At 36.8% G+C, this 20,067-nt stretch overlaps 1 protein-coding gene across 1 annotated transcript in view; it reads right to left on the reverse strand.

Moving 5' to 3' along the window:
- TMEM135 (transmembrane protein 135) overlaps positions 1 to 20,067 on the reverse strand; it is a 186,778-nt gene that overhangs the window by 132,586 nt on the left and 34,125 nt on the right. The window contains exon 4 of the mRNA XM_074816306.1: positions 13,442 to 13,475. Coding sequence (XP_074672407.1) covers positions 13,442 to 13,475 — 34 coding nt within the window. The remainder of the gene's footprint in view (positions 1 to 13,441; positions 13,476 to 20,067) is intronic.

Raw genomic sequence — 20,067 nt, forward strand, 5'->3', positions numbered from 1 at the left:
TAACTGTACAAACATTTTTTGAAAATTTTTTGCACATAACATATTTAAAGGCCTTTTAATCAACATACTGATCTGCAAAACAACACACAAAATTATGTAAATTAAATGCTGCAAACAGAATTTTGCCTCAGGAATTGTAGCAGCAAACTTGAATGAAAGAGACTGAAGCCACCAGTTACTTTACCCAAAGTTCCTGGCACAAATTATTTTATATAAATGAAAGCATGACTCTTCAAGATGAAGAGATTTGTAACTGAAAAAGACTATAATCATTAACATTTTAAAATATTCAAAGGTGACAATTTATTAAGTTTTATTCTGGAGGAGGCTTAAAAAAATTCAGGACATTTTTAATTAAGTTTAGAATTCATGGAAAGTCAATCTAACACATCTTACTGAAACCTATGCTCGTATTTATGGTGGATATCCTTCACAAAATTCAGAAATATTGCATATGTGCCAATTCATTGATAAAACATGTTCTGTCAACATAAACTAGGTATTAAAGAAACACATGTTTTTAAAGAGATAGCATTCAGCCCCTCTTCCTGATTCCCACTTCAGATCATTCTTCTCCCTTGAAATACCGAATGTGAAATTTCCATTTCCAGACTTACTTTAACAAACTCTGCAAAAATCTCCTGGAATCCTTGAGACTTGAGAAGAGCAGCAGCTATTGAAGGACTCCACTGCTGCTGAGCAGACAGAGAACAATAACTGACCCATAAAGAAACTCCTCAAAGAATCACACCACTCACGTTACAAAAACATTAAAGATTCGCATGGAAGTGGCCATATGAGACCAACCTCAAGTGATGCAGCTGCTCTGAAATAACCCTATTTAACGGAATATTGTAGTAAGATGCAGTAACTGATGTAGTATTGAAATTTCCATACTGACTAATTGTCTGATTTGCTGATCATTGCTCTGTTGTGTGGAAAAAATAGAGGAGGAGATTCGTAAAAGATCCTACTGTCACACTAATCTCTGGATTTTCCTCTAAAAATGCTAAAGTCAGGTTGCCTTTTAAAGACAGAACAGTCTTAAAGACAGGACACTAATTGGAAAGTTTCACATGCGAACAGGGCTCTGACCAACATAAAAACCGCCTAAGGAAAGCCAGTCAGCTTTAGATGTAGGTATAATAAATCTTATTCTGTCTTCAACTTTCCTCACATTTACTAGATGTAGTTTGATACTTCAGAACTACTTCCTCTGCTTTGCCAAAAATGATCATAATTCTACATTTTCTTAAACAATGTTTTCTCATTAGAGATTAGCTCCGAGAAAGGATTTTTTTCCTTTCACTTTTCCAACACCAATATTGTTTCCAAGCTGACCTGTCTTCCATCCAGACTGACATTTACAAGCTGTGCTAGAAGTTGTCCTCCTCCGCTTTTCTAACCTTATTAGAGGCATAAGGAGCATATCACAGAGACAAGATTTCAAATGAACCACCTCCCCCTGAATGCCAAACCAGTGACTGTTTACACAATTAAAAAACTTAGTCTCAGCACTGTTTAAAAATCTACGTATTCTGTAACAGCATCACGTAAAGAACTTAAAACAGCCACGTGTCAACATCTGCCAGTTGACACCAGGTTACAGCTATACACCAGCATAACAATTATATCTGATTATAAAAGTAAAAATATTTACTTATTTACAGTAAGACTTTTGAAATCTTTTTTATACCTAGCCATGAGACACGCTTTTTAACACAGAAAATACTTCTGCAAAATGTAGAAGTGAAAATATAAAAACAGTTATTATTTCAGACTGTATGTGCAAAGGTTTAGTTTTTGTTTTGCATCACAGAAACTGTGAAAAAGGACAAGCCCACTCCAACAGTTTCCAAAACAACTCACTCTTGTACAGAAAAAGCTGTTTATAATTTTTAGACCAAACTTTTTTTGCTCCAAAACTTTCTGTGGAACTAGTATTTAAGTACTACAAACACACAATTGACTTTTATTTTGACAGCTTAGAGTTTTAAAAGGAACAAAATTATTTCGGCCTGAAACTGCTGCTCTGTTTTAATTATCATTATCCTATAAATGACGTCAGGAACAGTATCAGACTAGAACTGGCACTAATACACTAGGAGTGGATATAGGTAATTAAAAGCATGAAGGATTTAATTTCAACTGAAACATGTGGAGCACAGAAAAATAATAACTAAATGTAATATATCATTAAACAATGCACACTCATTCCACCAGCCAGTTCTATGGTAAGATTAACACGGTGTAAAAAAAAAAAAAAAAAAAAAAAAATCAAATCAGAAATCAGCAGGATGAACTTACACTTTGTAAACTGTATTTTTCTTAGAAATGCTTTCATTCTGTGTATTTTGAACATAGAATTGAAGCTTTCTCCTTCTATAAAATGAAATCAGTACTCCCAACACTAGTTTTTATAATACTTTATCAATCCCAGAAATCATGAAGAAACAGCTTGACAACAGCTATCATCAACAAAATAACTGGAAAATTTTAAGTAGGACTGCCAAAACCTCAAAAAATAAAGATTCAAAAATTCTGTACATTAAAAATTCCCAGTTTTGTTAAAAGGCAGTAGAGACACAGTTAAATGGGGTATTTACAGATTTTAGCTTAGATTTCCACCGACCTCTACATCTTTGCCCACGCACAAACACCTTTGCCCATCTCCTTTGTGCGCCAACAAGAACAAGCCGATTAAATTTTGTGTGTTCCTGGTAAATCTGATATCTAATAGGTCATTACTACTGTTCCCAAAACATCAAGTTTGGAGAGAACCCAGCTTAAGAACACCTTTCCTTCATTCCTTATGCCTCAGCTCTCCATCTGTGATAAAGCGGTTATGTTAATAGCCCACTGCCTCAAATACTGTCTTGTTATGCACCACTCCCAGGGACAGCAGAACATCCACTCTGATTTTCAAGCTTCAGTGGAGGACTTCACGGTTAGGGGTGAGGAAAGGAGTGACAAGCCTGCAGCAGCATTTTACCCACTTTGCTGAACAGACGGGGAATTTCCCTCCTGGCAGCGGCACCTGGACCCTGAGCGTTGACATTTCAGGTTGACATAGCGCTTACCAGGCTGACATAGCGCTTAGGGAGATGGTGTAGTTGAGAACGGTCAGTGTTAGGTTAATGGTTGGACTAGGTGATATTCAAGGCCTTTTCCAACCTTGATGATTCTGTGATTCTGTTGTTCCGAAGCAGAGGTTAAGATGCAAATGGAAAATACTGCTGGAAACAGAAAAAATCCCTCCCTTCCACAGAAGTTTCCATTTCTACACCTACATTATCACATACACAAAGCGAAAGCATTACTTTTGCTTAAGGTCCCACCTCAACTTCTTCAGCTCTCACATTGCATTTTCTCCCCCCTTCTCCCAGAGCAGAGCCATTTCTCTTTACTTCCCAAATGTCACAAATGCAGAAGCATGAGAGGGCAGCAGAAACTGTCAGGTAACAGCATCTGCTGCTGAGAAAGGAGGATACCACCTGCGATCCTTGAAGGTTTGAGAAAGACAATATGACTGCCTGACAATGCAAAGATCTGAGAGAAAGGCAGATGACTGGTAAGATTGTTGTGAAGTAGGAAGAGCTCTTGCTCTCACAAGCTTCCCCCAGAAGACCGCTGAAGCCCTCTCCTTCCACCAGGAAACCCCTCACTTTCTTGAAACACTACTGGGATTTCACCTGCTGGGAAGCCTTGAGTTTTGACCCATCATTTTAATCTATCAGATCACTGCCAACAGCATTTCTCGTAATCAGGAATACTATGTGCATTAGAGATGGGTGTGTGAGAGCTCTTCAGAACCTGAAGTTAAGCATTACTTTCATCTCAATTACTAACTAGCGAAGTGTTAACTATAAAAGTCAACTAGTTAGTATATTTCTGATATGAAATTCAGCACAAGCTGTAAGTTTTTAAGCTATTAGTTGAGAGGTAAGTCTCAAAACTGATTTGCAAAAATCAATACTTTTGCTAATTTTATAAAGTCAAAATGGGTAGTTATTCACTATAAAAGATCATGGTAAAGCAGCATAAAGAGAAGTATTACACTGAGCTTCTAAGAAGATACACTGGAAAGTTAAAAATGCAAAGCAGCTTTGCATAGGAAGCAAGAGACAAAGTATTAAATGCTTTCTCTGACTCTGGCCAAATGTCCTGCTCTGAAGTGATGGATGAGGTTTCCTGAGGCTAAGATGCCAAAGCCAATTAGCCATGTCAATCCACAAGAACACCAGCTGCCAGGATCTAACTTTATTACTGTATTACTTAAAAGTGAAGACATCAGCAATGTTTAAGTTCACATGACTCCTAATTTTAAAACCTGCCTTTTAAAGATTTAGGGTGGTGGTAGTGACAGTGACCTTAAGCTTCAACCTTTTAAAATCATCACGGAGTGCCATGAATTATCCATAATTTGATTATGTAAAGTATTCTGTTAATCAAATTAGTGTGCATTATGCTCTATTCAAAAGAAAGTAAGGCATCAGCTTATTTCCTTCTTCATATGAGTTTTATGTAATGTTTATATTTAAAAGTAGCAATTTATTTCAGTATTGCCTGTTGCAGTTGCCAAACTGCCTATCCCACAGAACATGATACGTGTAAAGTATATAGCTTACCCATTTATGGCATCTAATTCTGAATTCCAAAATAAAATTTTTGGAAAGTGTCTCGAGCATTTGTCGACTAGAATAAAACATGCCCAAGTCTTTGATTATTTGAAAACATCTGCATTTAATTTCTAAGCAAGGAGTTTGGAAATGTTGATCATACAATACACTTCCCTGCACAGTCACCACAATAAACTCAATGATTCCATGAAAGGGTAAAATTTTATTTCTGCTTAGGTGCCTGCGGAATAGATCTGAACATTACTGTCAGGCATTAAAAAGTACCCATTTCTTTTGAATAACTTCCATATTCCTCCAAACTACTCAGAAAAATTTGCTCCTTTTCAGGTAGTCTACATTACCTTTATTAACATCTTAATAGAAACAATTTTGGCTTTTTGATACTACTACATTTACACTTCCTTTACTTTACCACTCCAGTATACAACTGGCACATGGTAGTAACAGCATCTGTACCCTGGGGGTGCTGAGAGAATGAGACAAAAGTATAACAAGGTTGAGAACAGTTACAAGTCTCCTCAGAAGACAAAACGAGCTTTCTTTTCCACATTCTTATTCAAAACTGAGTTTAGTTAGTTTTAATTATTTCTGAAAACACATGCATACACATACCTAGGTATTACAGCAAATAAGAAAGCATTAGAAAAGCTTAAAATTAATAAAATCTAGTTCTCAATTACTGATTCTACCCGACAGAGTGCAAACCAAAGGAAGGAGACCAGAATGAGTAATGAGTATTTTCTAGTTCTGCAGATCTTTGAATCTATAAGTCTTCTTGTTTCATTATGATTTTTTCCTTCGAGATGTTTCTGAGACAACTTCATATTTTGAAGTTTTATTTTGCAAAATAACTGAAGTGCCATTAGTGCCCAAGTGCTATATTTCATTACCATTTATAGAGTATTAAAGATTGCCTGTTGAAATTATACAAAAAACCAAACCACATTTCTCACTCAAGTCTAAACTAACATGTGATTAGCTTTTTTCTTTGAGATTTGCTCTTTACTAAAGGATAAAAATCCATCAATCTTGATTCTTTTCCCCGAGTTTGGTAAACCAGATTACATTCAAGTCCTCTGTCATTTTCAAAAAGTGCAATTATGATGCCTGACTGTCCATGCTGTGACACCAGCCATACCCCAAGTGTCATTCTGAGAACAAGGGGCTGACTCTGCCTAGCTTTAAACCATAAGACAGAGTAAATGATGTGAAGGCCATAGAACAAATATCAGGTGAGCTCCATCTGAGTAAGCATTCCATGAAATGGAAAAAATGCGAGCTCTTTGTTTTCTACCTCATTTTTCTATTAAGATCTATGCAGTAAAGAACCAGAAGCTATGGAGGAGGATCTCCTAAATCCTTATGACAAAATAGCAGAAAAATACCATTCTACAACAAAAGGCAGGATTTATCAAGCAGCATCCCGTGATCTGATAGAAGCAGAAGCAAACAACTCTTCATAAAATCCCAAGTTACAATGTGGGCCAAAATAGTAGCAAAAATGCCACTATTAGAAGCAAGGATTCAGGACTCTCAGCTGAGTTTCAGACTTGAGATGTTAAGGAAAAACCATGTATTAGAACTGTAGCCTAAGGGAAAACACTAGTGAGTTGATATTGATGTCTAAATTGACAACAGAGAAGACTTGTTTCTTGTTAATACTAAAATTAAAGGCTTAATTTTTGAACTTCTGTTTCAAGTTATCAACTACAGCCAGTGGCAAGTCATCACCTGAGGCCGTTTGTCCATGTGACAGCAGAAATTTTGCTGTGAGTGAGTACTTGAGACTTCCTTCTAGACAGTGCTAAATTCTGTTCTTTTTGCTCTTCCCTTACCCAGGCAGCGATAACAGATGCCTTCCTAGGCAGATCAGTGCTTCAGGACACTGTCCCAGCACTGGCTTTTGTCCTCCACAGGACAGGAATTACTTTATAATTTTACAATCCCAAGTTCCAGCTCGGTGTGGTCTTCAATGAGGAAAACCTAAGAGCTTCCCTGTGAGCTTTCAAACATGATTTTTTTTCCTCTAAGTTAACCAGAAGGTCAGAAGCAGTATCATAGAATCACAGAATCACTGAGGTTGTAAAAGACCCTTCAGATCGAGTCCAACCATTAACCTAAAGCTGCCAAATCCACCACTAAACCATGTCCCTAAGCACCACATCTACACGTCTTTTAAATACCTCCAGGGACTCAACCACTTCCCTGGGCAGCCTGTTCCAATGCTTGACAATCCTTTTGGTGAAGAAATTTTTCCTAATCTCCAACCTAAATCAAATATCAACGTACTTGTGATGTTCTAACAATAACTTATAAAACCGAGACAACAAGAAGACTTACTATTCTAACAACAAAGGTAGCCTGGTACTTCCATTTTTTTGCCTGCAAGAAGGAACTAAGCAATGGTTTTACTTCCACTGACACATTACTGACTCAAAAGATGACAACACAAGGAATGAAAGGGGAATATACCCTGGACACCATTAGAGAATAAATATACATGGCCCTGCGAGCTGCTGCTGTAACCAAAGGCACTATCATCCCAGAAGAGAGGTGCAGGTAACAGTGACAAAGCAAGGAAGAGATGGTGGCAGGAGGACAGCTAGCATCCTGGAAGACAAGTGTCTCAAGCATTTAGTTGATGCACTTTCAGTTATGGAGATTATGTCTGAAATGTTAGAAAACAAAAAAATTCCAGGTATTCTTATTGTGACTAATATGCTAAAAGAATAGCTAAGCTCCCCTATCCTGGCAGTCCTTGTATAATGTTAATACTAAGAATTACATGAAAGCACACCAAAATTTTAATTATCTAAAAAGAAAAGGGAGGAGTGGTCAAATCCATTTTACTAGAACTCAGTGCTTCTAAAAAACTATGTATTGGGTAAAAGTAAATCCATCCACCCTTCCTCATTCTGGATTGCCTCCACCTTTTGACTAAAATGGAATTGTTCCTGATGGAGAAGAAAAGGAGACCGTTGCTGCCTTCTTTATAAAATGTCAGTTTAGTAAGTTTAAACAGAAAACATTTTTTTTGTTACAATAAACTATGTAACCAAACGTAATGGTTTGCCAAAACAAATGGGACATGGTAAATACTTATTATTTCATAGAATTATCAATGAAGAAGTGACAATCATGAACTTTTTGTATTTTAAAGGATATTTCTGAATTGGTATACAATATTTGATAGCATATGACAGCACTAGGTGATAATTTCACAGAGTTGCAAGTTATGCAAATTATAAACATGATTTTATAGTCAAACAGCACCTTACTCAAAAAAACCCCAAACCCCTTCAACCTTTAGTATTCATAGTATCCTCCCACATTTAACTGCAACTGGCAGAAGGTATTTTTTGAAACAGCTGTAACAACTCGGACACTGGCAATTTTGTACAGAAAGCATTTGATAAGCTGGTGAGAAAAATCACTCAAGAATGCTCAGTGTCAGAGCACTTATTGCGTGCAAGTACCTTCCTTTACAATATTACCAGTTTGTCTTAAGCAAAAACTTAGAACTACAGGATCAGCAAAAGCACTGATTAAAAGTGGATTTCTGTTGTTGCTTTGTCTCTTGCCATAGCAAGTCTCACTCCTCTTTCTTTCATCTCTCCACGTTTCACCCCCACAAAGCATGAAACAATAACAAATTCAGTATATATGGAAAGTGATGTTGGAGGGCCCTTGGCCTCAAACATTTGAACCATGTTTTATATTGTGCCATATCTCTGTCAAGCTTGGTATCTACTTTGCTGTCTGCATGTGACATATATATTACATTAGGTTAATGGCTTTGATTTTTTAAAAATATTGCAAAGTATGAAGATTTAGTGATATTCTGAATCACCATGACTTCCATCCTATAAGAAAAACATACAAGTATCTGGATTAAAGCTGACCAAACAGGACTGGATAATCATTTTTCCATTAGATCCTGAGAGATTTCTTTTTAAGTCTGTGCTTTAACATTTTTGCATGCTCCTAGACCAAATATTCCAAGTTTTAAGAGCACAACTTACATGCGACCTTCACAATGACTGGTTGGAATAAACAAAGATACAGCCAAAATGAACCCAGATTTAGTCTATTTATGCAGCTGAAAAAAAAAAAAAAAAATCAGCTGTGAAACTGCTTGGACTACTTTAAAACTGCAAGTAACTTTGTGCTCAGCTGTATTACTTGTTCTCTATCATATACAGAAAAAGAGTATCACTCACAAAAGCGTTTGATCAACTCGTTCGGTTCAGTATTTGTTTAATGTGAACAGTATTTCTTGGTAGCTTTGACTATTTCTTAACTGGACTTGAAATACAAATGAAGAAAATATTTCTGAAGTAGGAGACATAGGGAAGGGAAGGAGTTGGTACATCTGAAAGGAACAGCAAGGTAAGCAGGCTCTCAGCTTTATTAGCAGGCTGTTAAAGTTAGCATGGTCACAGCAGCTCTCAGAGGTTTTTCAAAAAATGTCCCAAGTTTGGATGTACAAAATTTTGAAGGTCTTCCCTTGTTGCGGTCTTCTTAGACCCTTGACTGGCCTCTCAGCATTTCTCTTTATTACCACCAGTCTTTAGTGTATGATCAGCATGTTGCACTGCGTCTGGGAAGATGTACCCTTTCTCCCATACTCTGCTTTCGTAATAGTGATGACAAGCATGGCTGTGTATTTCTTACTTTAAAACAGTATCTCCTCCTTGGTACATGAGGACCTATGTACAATACTTCGTAAATGGCAGATGCATTGATGACCTAAGATCAGCACAGTGATAAAGAAAACATGGATACTTCGTATTTCTGTGTAAACCTTATCCAGATGCAATTGCTGACAACAATTTCTCCAACTCCCATACCCAGGACTTCAGTAATACCCTCACTCTCTGTCCTCCTTTCTGGGCTCTTGCTAAATTTCTCTTCATACTAATTACAATAAAATTCATCCTCTCCTTTCCCTGGAAACCTAACATTTTCTTTATCATCTGTTGACTGCTTTAACTAGAATAGACTATGTTTTCTCATCTTTCTTCCACTCATTATACTTGTAACACTCCCACAAACCAATTCCCATTACATCAGCCTAGCTCCAGTGCCTTCATGTCTCTTGCCACAACAAATTCTCATTTCTCATCTTTAGATTGTACTTCTCTGCCTCCTTTTCTTCCTATCTTTCTTGTCTTATTTTTCAAATTTATGCCTTTCCACTCCCTAATGCTCTCTCTATGTCTGGGCCAGATTCCTACACCTCCTTCTCCCATCACACTCCAGAACCAGTCCTCAACAGCATCACTCTGTCTTCTGCATCCAGCTGCCTTATCTTACTCTTGAGCTTTACATCGTTTAACCCATGACCCTCAAGAGCAACTTGTTAATATTAACATTTCCAGTTTTCTAAGTACAACACCATACAGTAGAAACCATAGTACGGAATGAAGAAAGCCTCTGATATAGTAAGGCACAGTTTGAATTTCAAACATAGCACATAAAGAAAGTTCCATATTTTTCTGATAAAAGAAAAAAAAATGTATTTTGCAGTTCAGCATATGCTAAGATAACTGCCTTTTTGGTGGAGCATTTCAATGATAACATATCAGTTTTCCTAAATTTTTGTTTCTCAAAAGTTTTATATAAAAGTGGCCATAGTTCAGATTTGTCTCTTCCTATCCTGTATACTGAAGGTGGCCTTCATTTGTTTTGTCAGCAACACAAAAAAATTCCTAATCCAAAAAACAGTGTTTCTTCAACATAAAAGCAACAACTCAACTGCTGAGCTGTTCACAATGAAGTATGCCATAACTGATTTGAAATATAAGAGCTATACGTCTTACTCATGGGCAGTCATTAATACCATCTACTTTTCCAGATAAAAATAACTGAAGAGATTACATTTCACTTTCCACCTTTTGTTGGAATCTTGGGGTTCCTTTTGATCTCAAATTAACCACGAAGGATCATCTTATATGTTCATTACCAATGCACCTCTTACAATCCTAGAAATTTCTTGACTTTAACATGTGCAATCCAAAATAGAACTTGAAAGGCTCTGTGCTTCTGTGTGGTCCACAGCACTGACTACTGCTGCTCTGCTCCAGGGTATTACAGAAATGTCAGGTCTCAGACTGTAACTAGTTAAAATTTTCCAAACCCACATGTTCAACAATGTTAGGGCTCAGGCATATTAATTTACTTCTAAAAACTTTGACTGACTTCCAGTGGGAAGCTCAGAAGTTGATTTTAGACCCTGCATACCAAAATTAAAACTATGGATCCTTCAATCTTATAGTTATTTCTAGTTCTTATCTTAAAAAAATAAAATAGAAAAAAAAAGTAAATTCGAGCCCTGAAGTGCATTGTTGAATAGCTTCAATTTAGCAGAAAGCTAGTTTAAGAAAGCATTTTTATTCAATTTTTCCATAGAGCATATATAACCTGAACAGCTTCTTTTTAATCTGTCATTTCATTGTGTAAGCAGTAAGGAAATGCCACTGGGGAGTTCAGGTTCACATAAATCTATAATCACTGACTTACTTAAAATTAGCCAGGACACTTATTCATATGTTTCTAGTAGCTCCAGATTAGAAATCAATAAAAATGTCACCTTTAGAACAAGAGTCCTTAGACCCACTGCCTTTCATGTTCTACTGCATTTCACTCACTGAGCTGAGAAACAGCAGCCATGCATAAAGACTTTAACACATCTTTCCCCTTTTCACTAAGTAAATTCGTCTCTGAGGACAAATTGTCACACACTGCCAACAGGACAATAGAAATAAAATTTTCTAATTTAAAAGCCCTAATGGCAATAAAAATTCACTGCAGCAACAATCATGACAATTGTTTATTGTAACCAATAAACCTAATTATAATCACCTCTTGTCTGTCTAACCAGGTAAAGGCACACGTGAAGAATCACACAAAAAGCTTCAATTATTATTGATCAGACTGCAAAACATAGTTTAGCAAAACATGAAACAAAACAAAGGAATACATTTATTTCAACGAATATCTGAATAGGTCCTGACACTAGTTTTACAGAACACAAGAAATGCAGTGTAATTTCACAATCTAGCTGCCGTCACTAATGGTTAAGATTTGCCAGCTTTCAGATAGGGGCATGGTGCAATCTAAAGACGACAAATAAATGTTTTAAAGGCCTAGTAAATTTATAAGTGAATTTTATCAAAGCATATAAAGTTCTAAACCAAAGACAAGCAAAACAAATAGGGAAACATCTATCATGATTACACAGCTTGCTAACAAGGTAAGTATGCCATGATCAAGGGCAGTGTAAGAAGCAAACCCTGGTAACCCCGAGTTCACTAAAGATTTGTGTCTAAAATAAACCCTTATGCTGAAGGGAATATCAAAATGAATGATGGAGTGTCCAACTAATTACCACCATCCTTATAACCCATACTTCCTGAACGAGGAGTCTGTACACAGTTGCTCTTCTGAATTCAAGGAAAATTTCAGACCTTCCAAGGTTAAGATTTCCTTGCAGGAATCAAACCTTGTTTCCACGTGTTACTGGGAGTCTGAACATCTAATTAATTAAATTTCAAGAAAAGGATTTGGTTTTTTTCAAGTTAGGTAAAAAACTTCATAAAGAAAAGGAATCTTAAAGGATAGGGTATGAGCCATCCGAGTCAAGCAGCTGTAAAAGTTAAAAAGGTACTTGACAATAATAAAGTTAATGGCAAAAATTAATTTCTTCTCTTCTGAAGTCTGTAAGCCCACTCATGAGTCTGTCTGTAATGACAGGCAGTCTATGAATACAGAATAATCCAAGAAACAATTTCTGACTAAAAGAAATTGTTAAACACCAGACTTTGAGAGAGAACTCTGTGACGGGTTTGGCAAATGTGTATAGGGAGTTTCCTGGATATTTACCTGCTAGCAAATATATTATGTCACCTCCTACCAAAAGCTCCCCCCCCCAGAATCTTCAGAATTACAACAGTCATCAACAATGACCTTACAAGGATGAAGAGAAGGTATCAATTTTATCACCCTAACCTGTACTACAATACATTGCTTTTGTCTCATCACTTTTAGTCATTAACCTCTCCACTATCAAAGAGTTCTACTCTTGCACGATTCTACTGAGGCCCCAGCAAATTGTCAGAGTAGTGCGGAACACAACTCTTAGGTTGTTTCTTTTTTTTGTAGTTTCTGTGACTCTTTACATAACTAATACTTTATAGAAACCTAGATAATTCTTTTGGCATAATACGATCAGTTCTAAAGGTGTGTGATCATGTAACAGAAGTATTCCATATTCAGAAAAAGTTAATGCACAAAGTGTCATTCAGATAAATTCACTGCTGTTATGTATTTGAATGAGATTATAAGGAATATGCCACAAAAAAATTTAAATCTATATAACCAGGTAGTAAAAATGTTTGCATGTGTGGTATTTGATAGCAGTTTGAGAAACAATTACATAACTAAAGTATATGGTGTTGGATCACTCATCAGCAAAATAATGAACATTAAAAGTAACAGATGCCATTCTACTATGGAGGGGACATATAAAACTACCCATTTTCCTGGGACTATGATAGAAGAAATTTTGAGCACAGCACAATGAAATAATTTCAGCCTCTGCTTTACAGCTACTTCCAAAAGACCTACAGTCACAATTTGTTCTTAAGATAATTTTATTTACCTAATAACACATAATTCTTAAAGAAAAAGAAAAATCTTGGAAGCATGAAAAAGGCAAGGAACCTCAGCATCCGTTTTAAACAAGATACATTTCCAATGGATCTTACCTACTTTTATTCTTGAAATAAAGGACTACTTACTTGATTGGCCATGTAAATTGTGAGGAGACCTCTCCTGCAAATAGAAATTATAAAATTAGTGAATGAATTAAGTATTTTTTGCACGCTGAAGAAAAACACTTTAAGCATTAAGAATTTTTTTATTAAAGTTTAAAAAACAGATTACTGATGGAGGATAAATCATTACCACCCTATAAAAAAATAAACACGAAACCAAAAATAGCACCTTGATAGCACGGTATTCAAAGTGGTGAGGTATTACATGAACCAAGTTATATATAGCAACTTGCTACTGCATGAGCCCTGAAGCCTTCAAGAAGGGGGCAGGCACCTTGAATTACACAGCACTCATCACAAAACAAAAGCCTACACACGAGCTGGTAATGTAAGCATACAAACTGTGGCCAAAGCCTAAGTTAAATTTCGAATTTACAGAATAATGCTTGGGTGTAAGCTTCTGTTTTGTGATCAGTGCTATATAACTCAAGGTGCCTTAGCCCTTTACTTAATCATGAAAAGTTTTTTCTGCTGAGACCAATAATGCAGAAATACTGGCTCAAACAAGTATGCCCTGCCTTTTCTAGTTGAGAGTCACAATGCCAACAGTGTCCTGGTACAGCTGCCAACATTTTCTCTTCTAAACTTTATCTAATTTTTTTTTCTTTTTTTTTTTCCCCTTCTATATTTTCAGATCTGCCCCTATGTCTCAGCCCATGGCTCACTGCTATTTAGATAGGAAAAGTATAAACTTGAGCTCATGCTCTCATACTTCTGCTGATGCTACAGCAGCACAAGACCAAAACTGAACTCTTGACTATGCAAATGTGAACTGCTCCAGTAACAGACTGTATTGGATGTCATTGTAGGGTCCAGATGAAAAAAATACAGTTATTTTCTGTATATCATTCACAAGTCACCATCGGCCTTGAGAAAGCTGAAAACCTTATTACTGCAGATTTGCTTTGCCCTCATTCCTTCCTCCTCTTCTGCAAAGATTAGCTTACAGACTATGGCCAAAGGTTGGAAAATTCAGTTTCAGTATTTCTTACTGGAATGCTGTTCTTAATTTCTTGATTTTACTACCAGCCTTGCAGTATTGAGTTTTTCTTATTGTCCCCACCGCTGTTACACACAAAACTTGAAAATAGCATAGAAGGCATCACATGTTTAACCAATAAAGTTTCTCAACATCGAAATAAGTTTATAACCTGATCTCATCTTTGTCTTCACATCATTCAAGATTTTTTGATATTGCTACTGCATGAACAACACAAGGTTCAACCCAGGCTTGTATGTTCCATTTTGTCATAAGACTTGTCATGAGACTAAGTTTTCAAGCATTCATAGAATGCTTAATAGAATGGTATATAGAACATATCTTGCTATCGTATCAGTTGAAGAAGCAAGCAAAACAAAATCACAGGTAGCAGGAAACAGAGAAATTCCTATTGCATAGTTCCCAGGCTTCAACCATCTGAAAAAAAGTTTATTCATTATCAACGCGTCCAGATCAGGGTTCGTCACAGCAGACATCTAAGGTACAGGCATATACTCCACTTAAAGCTTTAGTGCTTTCACATCATGTTGAATTTGCGGGAAGCAATGATGTACCATCCTAAATTCCACAACCTGCTCTCTATTCACAGGGAAGATTCAAATTTGGGTTAAGTACAAAACTTTAACTAGCAGAATCCATTTGGATTTGTGGTGTGGGTTTTTTTTTTTTTAATAAGCAGCATTGCAAATCTGCTCTTTGCATACCTTCTCCACCTGGTACCACTCTTTGTCAGGTATTAGAAACAAGACTCTAGCAACAGAAACCTAAGGAAAAAAAACCTGAATCTAAAGATTTGATGAGGATGAGGCACACAAGAAACAGAAAGACAACATATAGGGAATAGGGTCTGTAACTGTTAAAGCAAAGAGACCTCTACAATATGTAATAAAGCATCAAAATACTGCATGATGCTTCTGATCAGGAAGGGGTGAAAATTCATCTCATGTAACAGATTCATTCAACTCTCAAGCTGATCTGTAAACAATGACCTAGCCTTTCAGCTCAGATGATAAAATAATATCAGTGTTCCAACTCTTCTGATTACCAAATTGGCAGCCAATACAGTTCTGTATACTGTAAATTTTATTTTAATTTGTTCTCAGGGGGAAAAATACTGGTTATTTCATGTTTCCTGGATTAATTTTTTTTTTTTTTACCCCTGTAATAGTATTAAAAGTTTAGATCAATATCCAAACACTCAGCTGTTTGGAAACACAGAATTAAATTTACCCATGAGAGCTAACATGGTAACTCAATACATTTTGAGTATTCTGGAAAACATCAGAACTTCAACAATGTCCTGCAGTAACACACTTACCTTACTACTGAGTGGCAGATGCAGCTTTAAGAGTACAGTACGTGCATTCACAATTGTATTATACATAGTGTGCACAACACAGCACAACTATTGTATGTGCACATAATTTACTTGATGAATTCTCTCCTTCAGTCTCTATGTCATGCAAACAGGGTCTTTTAGTCTCTCACTGATTTTTTTTTAATTTTTTGTTTTAGTACTAAAAAATTAGAATTTGGTCTAACAAAGTTTTAGCTTTTATTGTGGTTCCTCTTGGTTAAGTATAAAATGCAACTCACCAACCGCAAAGACAAAGAAAGGAAAAGGGGCTACAGAAGAGGAAGGAAAGAAATCAGAAGCTGCAGTGCAGCTGCAACGAGACCAATGAGACAAGTAGGTGGTCAGAAGGAGGGAAAACGTGCAGACAATGAATGCGCACAAGGAACTAACTTCCGGACCTGAAAATACACCAAGTTGCTAGATGACATCATCTGAAAGTGCCTGCGGCAAGCCCATTGCTATCTGCTGTTGTACAAGGCCCTGGCTAACTCCAAGCAGAAAGTTTTTTTCCTCCAAATTAAATCTGTGACTGTTTTAAAAATAAATAGCCCCATGTTTCTGAAAAAAAAAAGAAAAAAAAAAAAAAAAAAGGGACTCTTCCTGGCCCTGTGCAAATGTGATCCAGCAAGCCTAACCCAATCCTGAACTCAACTGTAAAAAAGTGGGTGGAAGTTTGGAAAACATTGCACTATTTTCTAGCAATGACAGCTGATGGAAAACAGGACAGAAAGATGGAGGTAGGCCAAGCAAAAGGGTCACTGGTACAACCCAAGGACTGTATTAAAACTGCAGCTGCTAAATAAGAGAAGGCTATAATTGAGAAATGGTATTACAAGAGCAGGAAATAATTAAACAACAAAAATAATTAGTCAGCCATGTCTAACCACCTGCTCTGGGGAGGTTTAAAGATACTAATAAACAGCTAACATTTCACCCCCAAAGTCCATGAACCAGCGTCGAACGTTAATCGCAGGAGCACCAACATCAGCAGGCAGATAAGCAGTGATGGTCTGGCAAGGTCACTGCAGGAAAGCCCAAGCAGGTGCACGTCCATCCTTACTGCCCCTTCCTCCTCCATCATCTCTGTCTCATGACAGTTTCTTCCAGAGGCTGCTCGCATCAAGCTCTTCATCTTGTCTTCCCACTGCCTCCCTCTCACCTTTTCAACTGACAGTATCTCCCATACTCTTCTCTATTTCTAATGACATACGCAATCTTTAATTTGGGAAGAAAAAACACAAGCTAGGGGCAATATTCATGAGCGGCAGACCAAGGCTGAACTAGGACAAGGATGTAAGTCAGGATCCAAGAGAGCTGTACCTGTGGGACAGGAGATGGGATGGCACGTCCTGGTCCATCCTGCCCATCTGTTGTGTTAAATTAAAGAACCAAAGAAAAACTGTTCTGAAAAAGTCTTAAGACGACTGGTATCTTTTACCTGAAAAGGAGGATTGCACAAAAGCAATCACATTTTTTTAATTACCCTTTAATTCAAGTACCAAAGAGCAGTAGCATTTAGCGTATTTTTCATTTTATTTCTCCTTTTTATCCCTCAGTTCACACTTTCACATGAATTTTCTTATATGCTTGTTAAGAGAACTGAGCAGGCAATGTATCAGAGTTTAGTTACTGAGCACAGGTCATGTCATCTGTGGCTGAACAATTCGTGGATTCCACTTTTAATGTTTAAATTACAACACACCATGGGCTTCCAGAAGATAATTCTCTTGTTCGTTTATACCTTCCTCAAAGAAAATTTTCACTTGATAAAATTTGTTTTTCAGACAAACTTGGTAATGTTCAGACCAAATTCTAACAGCAATAGCTCTTAAACTATGGCCTATAAACCTCAACAGAAAGCCACATATTTCTGTGATTGCACTGCCCAGAGGAAAACAGTCTAAAATAACTGTTAAAAAAACCAAAAAGCTATAGGACAAAAATAGCAAGGAAGCCAAGTAGTGTACTGGGCTGTATTACCAGAAGTGTAGGTAGGAGGTCAAGGGAAATGATTAATCCCCTTTACTTGGCACTCACTACACCACACAGAGTACTGCGCCAGGTTTTGGTCCCCAATACAAAACAGGCATTGATCAGCCTGTGGAGACAACCATGAGCATAGGCAGGAGATTTTGACTTGACGTGAGGAAACATCATTTTCTCCATCAAGACAGCCACGGACTGGAACAGGGACCCAGAGGGGCTGTCAGACCCCTGCCCTCAGAGGTTTGCAAGGCTGACCGGACAAATTCCTGAACTGGTCTGAACTCAGCGCTAGTCCTGCTCCAAGCAGGAAGTTGCACTAGGTGACTTCCCAAGGCTCATCTGAACAATTCTATCATTCTACAGGAAAAATAAAAAAAAGGGAAAGCAACTTCAAAATACCATACATAATTTTTTCCACGTATTATAAAATCAGAAGAGATTACAGAGATAAATAATTTGGCTTCCTAACTAATATAAAACACAAACTTTTCTTTAATGAATTAGCCACTTCTTTTAAAAGATCAAATTTGTCTTTAAATATTTCCAACAAAGTCACCACAACCACTAGTAAGTTATTCTAATGCTACTTACCTTTGCAATTTGCACCCTACTATAGACAAACATCTGTCTGGTCACTGAAACTGGTTACATCTTTACCTCCACTGTAACACTACAGAGTCCAACCAAGCCACCCACATACCATTTCTTAAACAAAAACTGAGCTCCTTCAGTTCTTGCACAATGTACCTAAGATTTTAATCATACTTGTGGCTCTTTACTGGTACTGTTTCAGTTTTTCAGAACATATCTTCAAGGACTTAAAATGCAAATACAGGCAATAAAAGACAGATTAAAGATTTCCTATTCTTTGTTTAATCACTAGTATTTTAAAGTCAAAGAAATCACTGAGTGCCACTCTCAGACTTTGAATCCATCTGCCTGTGAGCAAGGATATTTTCATGTAAGCGCTGTAAATTCTGGAAAACTTATGTGGTTGAGGCCAAAGTCCAATTCCCCTTACACATGAGTTAAAAATCCTATTCATGCCCCTAGAAGCAATGACAACTGTACAAATCTGAATGCCAACATATTGTTTGTGGAACAGTTTCCTAAAGAATGTTTTCATGCTTAGCTTGACATGTTATAAAATTCAAAGAATAACTACTTTCACAAGTAGCATGAGCTTTTACTTCATAATAATAGCGAATCATACAAAATACTGATTTTTAAAATACAACCAAGATGTTTTTTCCTACAAAACTCAGTGCCAGTTCTCTCTCCTTATTTATGGTTTTCCTTCAATATATTTATGGTTTTCCTTAAATATAGAGTTGTTGCTAAGCTAAAAAAAAGCAACAACAACAAAAAAATAACCATGCCTGAAGGTGGGATGAATCCCTAGAACATGCTTATGCTCATGGCAAATTTACCATAAATTAATTATGGTGCTACCACAGTAGCACTCAAAGAAAATTTCCAACAGAAAGTAAACTCCTTCTCTTTAAACAGCCACAGAAGATAGGTGTGTGCCTGCCATTTTAAAGCTATTTTTCTCTCAATAGTCATTCCTCCTTTTGAATATTTATCTCCTTCTGTTATATGTTTTGCCTTGCCCTCTCCATTTCATACGTCTAATATGCAGCACTCCAGCCCCTGTGGCTTTCTCATCAAGAACTTTTTTTGGCAATACGAAGTTTAAGCATTGTTTTCTCTATTGCCTTGTTTCAGTTAAACCACAAACCTTTCTGAGTAGACATCCTGAAATCTAAACATTCACTGCAATTAAACATATTTGAACTGCTATAATTGCATTTTTTTACCAGTCTTTTGTTTTTTATAATCACATTTTTCTTGCTCAAAACTAAAGGGGAAATAAGTGACCAAGTCAGAAATAACAGGAAATAACTATGGTAAAATGACTACCACTATGTACAAAATTCACATAAATTGACTAAGCAGGCACGTCTTTCATGAGAATAGCTCTAGGTGTGAGCTGTAACAGTGAGCCAGTAAATTCACACCACAGGGCGAGGTACACACTGGGGCAAGTACACCCAGGCCTCATACCCTGCTACAGCTCTTGTAAACCAGCATACAGCAGCAGTCAGTAGTAGAGATGGCTAAAAGGAGCCTGAAGATGGATAAAGCAAACGTTAAAAATCTTTATGCATGGAATTAAGATAACATGTTCTCTGATTAAACAGCCTCACTGATGGGTTATGTTTCTCCACACATATAGTACATTTA

This window comes from Strix aluco, chromosome 2, assembly GCF_031877795.1.
Source record: "Strix aluco isolate bStrAlu1 chromosome 2, bStrAlu1.hap1, whole genome shotgun sequence".
Lineage (NCBI taxonomy): Eukaryota > Metazoa > Chordata > Aves > Strigiformes > Strigidae > Strix > Strix aluco.